This window comes from Heteronotia binoei, chromosome 21 (genome assembly GCF_032191835.1).
Source record: "Heteronotia binoei isolate CCM8104 ecotype False Entrance Well chromosome 21, APGP_CSIRO_Hbin_v1, whole genome shotgun sequence".
NCBI lineage: Eukaryota > Metazoa > Chordata > Lepidosauria > Squamata > Gekkonidae > Heteronotia > Heteronotia binoei.
This window is the reverse complement of record NC_083243.1, coordinates 73,152,404-73,158,403: the sequence shown is the minus strand read 5'-3', so window position 1 is coordinate 73,158,403 and position 6,000 is coordinate 73,152,404. Positions and strand designations below refer to the sequence as shown.

At 40.9% G+C, this 6,000-nt stretch overlaps 1 protein-coding gene across 1 annotated transcript in view; it reads right to left on the bottom strand.

Annotated features, from left to right (window-relative positions):
- Positions 1 to 687: 687 nt before the first annotated feature.
- The window catches only part of SPRED1 (sprouty related EVH1 domain containing 1), a 164,127-nt gene continuing 158,814 nt past the window's right edge, over positions 688 to 6,000 (bottom strand). Inside the window, exon 6 of the mRNA XM_060261095.1 lies at positions 688 to 3,213. Coding sequence (XP_060117078.1) covers positions 2,554 to 3,213 — 660 coding nt within the window. The 3' untranslated portion in view covers positions 688 to 2,553. The remainder of the gene's footprint in view (positions 3,214 to 6,000) is intronic.

The window sequence follows — 6,000 nt, the reverse complement described above, 5'->3', positions numbered from 1 at the left end:
TTGAACATGGTGTGTGTGGGGATGAGGAGGGAGACAGCCCCTTACCCTCCATAGTTTGCAGCAGAATTGGACCCCTGCTGTGATCTGAAAGGTTAAAAATGACAGACTAGGGGATGCAGTATTGTCTATTTTGGCCCTTATTTAAGAAGTTCCCCTGAAAGCAGAGATTAAACCAGCAATCTTGGCCTATATCACACAACCCGTGTGATTAGATACTAAACCAATGCATTTTTTTTCAAATTATGTATATCAATCTGTATCTTTTGTTTTAACAAATCAGGAATAATATTTTCACAAATAAAGTATAGTAAATATTTAGCAGCAAAGTGGTTAAAATACAGACTGAAAATATTAATGCACATATTCAGTAAAATATTAAAGCATAAAATATTTCATATGAAATACACTACAGAAACCATGAGTAGCACTATGCTGGTTAGTGCTTGTAGGAAACTGTTAGACTTGCCTCTTTCCAAAGTACATACACACACACAGACATACATAGGTACATACATACACTTAGTATAATTCTACAGGACTTTTCTGTACAGCCAGCAATTTCTTTTCTGGGGTTGATATCATGCTTATTCTGAATTAAGAATAAAACATTTTAATAACTGTTATTGACAAGATACAATTCTTACACTACCAACAAATGGAAGTTATTTCCCTCTGTTTTTTTAAAAAAGTTAACAGTCTGTCTAGGTAGCCAAGTTTAGCTGAATATATGAAGCATGAAAATCAAGTGGGGTAGCAGCTTTCAGATATATAAAATGTAAAAAGAAACTGCTTAAGACTGCTGCTACAAGTGTCATAATTGCTGATTTAGGTTATAATCCATTCAGGTTTTTTAAAGTACAAAACTAGAAAGAAGCTCTTAACTTCTATAGTTATCAATATATTTGTCTTCTTTTCAATGTGAAATAATACTTCAAGGTGATCTATGTACACAATTTTGTCAGTTCAAGCTGTCATATAAATATAAATGCTTTTCTTTAAAAAAGTATTTTACAGATAGTGTTATATACAGCTGTTCAGTGTTTGATCTGGGCTTGAGAAAAGGAAGTATAGGTGAAATTCTATGAGCCAACATATTCAGAAGGAAAAAACCAGTACACACATAACTTTTCTAAAAATGCATAGAAATAAAAGGTAGTGTGAGATTAACTATATAATAGTTTTCATAACAAGAACATATTAAGGGCATTTTCTTATCCCCCCCCCCCCATTACCTTCTAGAATGAATGACTGCTTCACTGCTTTAGAGTTTTATTAATTAAAAACTTTATGTTCAACTATGCTGCTATACCATTTGACAGATGACATTTAAGAATTCCCCAAGATGGCAAAACATAGCCAACAGTTAAGTTAAAAAGTTAAACATACAATATTGATATGCTATAACAATTTAGCCACAACGTAAAACCCCTTTCATTCACAAGATATGCACTCAGTTTTCCCTTCAGTATGTCCTGCAGAATATTTTTTGCTAGGCAAAACCTAATGAGACTAAGATTAATGAAAATACTTTTGCTGCCATTATAGTTGGATGAAAAAAATGGCAGCACGTTTATCAGAATATCAAATATGATCTCTATAATTACCATGTGATTTTTTTTTCCTTCCCAAAATATTTGTCACCAGCCGTAGAAGAAAATTTGCTGGTTTAAAAGGGGAAGAATCCTTTTGCCATTACACAGAAGCATTCATATATATAAAAATAAAATGTTATGTTCTCATAACAGCATTAGACAATTATACCTGTGCTTAACAAAACGTTGGTCACTCAAGACTATATTAATTAATTTTTCAAGGCTTTCTGAATACCAGAATGTATAGAGAAAACTCAATACAAGGATGTAGTTGAAGGGGAAACAAGACTGAAAAAACTGATTTGTCTATCTTGAATAGAAATGTTTCTAACTTAAGTAGTTAAAATATTGAGGAATACTATAATGGAATGTGACTAGAAATACAGCCCATAACTGCTTTGCAATTGGAAAGGGGAAAAAAGGATTTAATAATTCGTACCATATATTTAGTTAAATATAAACATTTGTTATTTGTACATAAAGTTGCTTCAAAAACTATTTATAAGCAATTTAGTTGCACTTAAAATCAATTTTTAGTTTCTTGCAGTCACCATATTAACTTTCCTTAGTTTTAAATCAGCTGTCACTAGTGCAGGTTTAGTTGAACTTTCTGTCAAATAGATTATTTCAAAAAGCCCCACCCCAATCATCTAAACCACAAAATGTACACATTGCAGAAGTTGATCCCTTTAGTACTGACTGCAGTTCATACTTAGTTCAGCTACCAATCATAAGAAAAAGGTGTTCTTTTTGCAAGAACTCCCTCACATCTTGGACCATGCACTTAAAATCAAACCATCAGGCATGGCCAACATTCTTAAGTTGCAACAAGTTCTGCTGCTTCTTCCACAGCAGACCCCTCATCCATGATAGGTTTTCCCTTCTGCTTGTCACATGCTTCCATGAGTTAGACATATCCTGAAAATAAAGACTGGTCAGCCCAATATGGCTTCAGGCTGGTTCATCCCGCAGCTTTATGCTTTCCTCCACAACATCCACAGACCTCGCCACAGTGGTGGCATGCTCTCAGGGGGAGATAGCAGCACATACATGGTGCAATGAATGACAAGGCGACAAGGGCAAGCCATCGTAAGCAGAACTTGTCGTCACTCGTGTCACATGAACAAGGGTCAGAGAAATCCCCTTCAGAGTCTGACATGCAGTGATAGAGCATGCTCTCGGCACAAAGCATGCAACTAACTTGGTATATGCATCTCTTAATGGGATCTGGAGCATCCTGACATTTGCCTCGACCATTTTCTTCATGATTAAACCTTTCCTGGCAGTATACGCAGCGGGAACGCTCACCATCCTCTTTCCTCCTTTTTGATTTTTTTAATTTGAAAGAAGAAGGTTGAGTTTTAAGTACCACAGAACTCTTAGAGTCTTTGAGTGAATTCAACTTAGTCCCATCCCCAGATGGGTACAAATAGTCTGATTTTTTATGGTCTGTTTTAGGGCACTGCAGTGAGGAGTCTGCATCCTCCCTGTCCAAATCATTTTTCCACATGTCAGGGTGCCTATAGTCTGCATAGCGGCGTATTAAAATATCACGAGGGTTTATTCGAACAATTTCCTCTTCATCTTGAAAACTGACATTCCTGATTGGCTTCAGGGGCACCTGAAAAGGGAAGAAGAAATAGAGACACTTTGCATTGTGTGAAGGAGCAACAGAAATCTCTACACAAGTTGATGATGGTTTAGTACTTCATTACAATCAACCTATCAAACAGCAGCACTTCACTCTTTTATTACTGACAAAGTTGTTTTACAAAATGTATTGATATCTGTTAACAAACAGCTCGCACCAAGGTATTTGCAATGCTGACAAGTCCCTGCCTGAGACTCACAGTTTAAATCAGACAAGACACGGTTCAGCCCTTCCCAGCCAAGCCGGCATCGCCGGCGTTCAGGCTGGGGGCCGTCTTTGCCCCCGCGGAAGAAGGGAGCATCGGACTGATAGCCTCGGCACATCCGGGGCTAGGTCTGGGCATGGCGTCAGGGCTATATAAGCCCTGGCCCCGCCCGGACCTCGTGCTGTCTTCTTGGCTCTCTGCCCGCCCACCCTCCCTTGGCAGTACAGGTTTCAACCGGTCGCCTTGTTGGGGGCCAGGTAGGAATTTTTTCATCTTCACATAATTGGCCCATGTGGAGTTGTTTTTCGCCTACCTTGTACTGCCTTATAGCTTCAGGTTAATTATGTAGTTTGTAAGTTGGTCGCTGGCTGGGGATGTTTTGGCCACAGTGTTTGCAGGGGAGCACCTATGGCCTAGCACCGTTGGTGCGTGTGGTCTGTATGAACCGCAGATGGGCTACACAGCTCAGTGCGGGGAATGCAGATCACGGTGAGCCTCACCTGGGCAGATCTTTCCATGGGGGATCGATGCTAGCCCAGGTGGAGAAGGGCTGGGGGCCTGGCCGCTCAGTTACAACCCGAATACAGCGGGTTTGTGCTGGGGGCAGGGTTGCTCGCCCTTTGGACAAGGCGGGGTCCGTGGGTGACCCCAGGGGCTTGTCTGGTTAGGTCTTATCCCTGCCGAGTTTATAGGTTAATTGAGTTTAATAAAGCGGCCCAATTTAAACCCAATATCTTGTGTCTGTCTCTTCTTTCGACTGTGGGGGCAAATGCAAATCATGAGGATTAGAATGGAAAGTCAAATGGAAATAAAATGAAAAGCCCTGAATCTGAAGGAGAAAATATATCAGCTAAAGAAAGAACAGAAAATTAAACATTCTGAGTTTTTTAAAAATTACACAATCAGCAATATAAGTATTGTCTCCTCCCATACTTCCCACCCCAATTCACTTCTGGGCTTTGGTGTGTTTTATGTTTTTTTTTAAAATGGCTTTACTTTGTTTTATATTAATAATTTATGATAATTTTATTTGTAAGGTGCCTTGAGCAGGATTCTCCTAAATGAAATAGATTATAAAATAAATAAGTATTGGATAGGTGGGAATTCTAATAACTGAGTGGTACAAGCAGAAAAAGGATTCACAAGGCAGTCTTTGTACAAACAGAAGATACAATGGGAGTCTCCATTTTTTGATTTGCCGTTTGAGCCACAGCCTGTTTTGGGGGGGGGAGGGTACTGTGCTTTAGCAGTTTTGTTCTTACTTGACCGGGGAACTGCTGCTTTGTCCCATGGCATTTACGCTATGGGCAGGGCCAGCACATGGGTGTAGGCCAGGTAGGCGGCCGCTTGGGGCACCACCTGGCCGCAGGGGTGGAGGGCGGAGGCAGATGCCCCCTCCCCATCCCCACTGATGGAGTGGCTGGGAAGCAGCCACCCGCATGTTTCTTGCTCCGTTCCGAACCTAAGGTGACATCATTGGGCCACGCGCGCAAAGTGCACGCAAGAAGAAACCCGGGGGTGGGGGAACAAGCCTTAGCCTAGGGGCGCCAAAACCCCTAGCGCCAGGCCTGGCTATGCGGTCCTGCAAGGGTCTGTCTTGTCTCCCATTAATCTACATGAAAGGAGATTTGGAGTAAAGTGGCTCCAACATGAGGATGGCACTTAGCTCTATTTCTCCTTAATAGCTGAGTAAGGTGGTTACTCAAATACTTTGTCCACCAAATGCGAAGGGAGCACTCCCTGGAGAAGATCCTGATGTTGGGAAAGACAGAAGGCAAAAGAAGAAAGGGACTGCAAAAGATGAGATTGCTGGACAGCATTACTGATGTAACTAGCACAAATTTGAGTAGACTTCGGACGATGGTGGAAGACAGGAGGGCCTGGTGTGAACTGGTCCATGGGGTCACAAAGAGTCGGACTTGACTGTGCAACTAAAGAACAACAAGGTGGTTTTGCAAAAGTTCTCAACAAATGCCTGAAGATGATAATGGATGAAAGCCACTAAACTGAATCTTAATCCAAATGAGGCTGAGGCGCTGCTGGTCAATGACAATGTTGTGTGAGAACTGAAGTTACTCTGTCCTGGAGGGGGCTGCAATGCCCCTGAAGGAACAAGATTTAAAGCTTCAGGATACTTCAGGATACATCTCTTCTGTACCATGTAGCATCTTTTATCATCTGTGGCTGATATGTCAGCTATGGCCACCTCTCACAAAAGTGTGACTGCATCCATAATAAATTTTACTGTAATGCGCTTGTATGTGGGACTGGTTTTGAAAACAGTCTGGAAACTTCAGTTTGTTCAAAATGTAGGAGCGATGCTATAGTCAGGATGGAAGACAGCAATCGTATCACCACAGTGCTAAAAATATCTATACTGGCTGCCCATTTGTTTCTGGGGCACAATCAGAATGTTTGTTCTTATCTTTTAAATCCTAAATGGCTTGGGGACAGGATGTTCTTTTCAGGATACTCAAAAGACGGTCTCCTTTTACATTATTCAGGACAATGTAAGATCTATACCACAAGCTCTCTGTGCTCTTGCCTTTGGA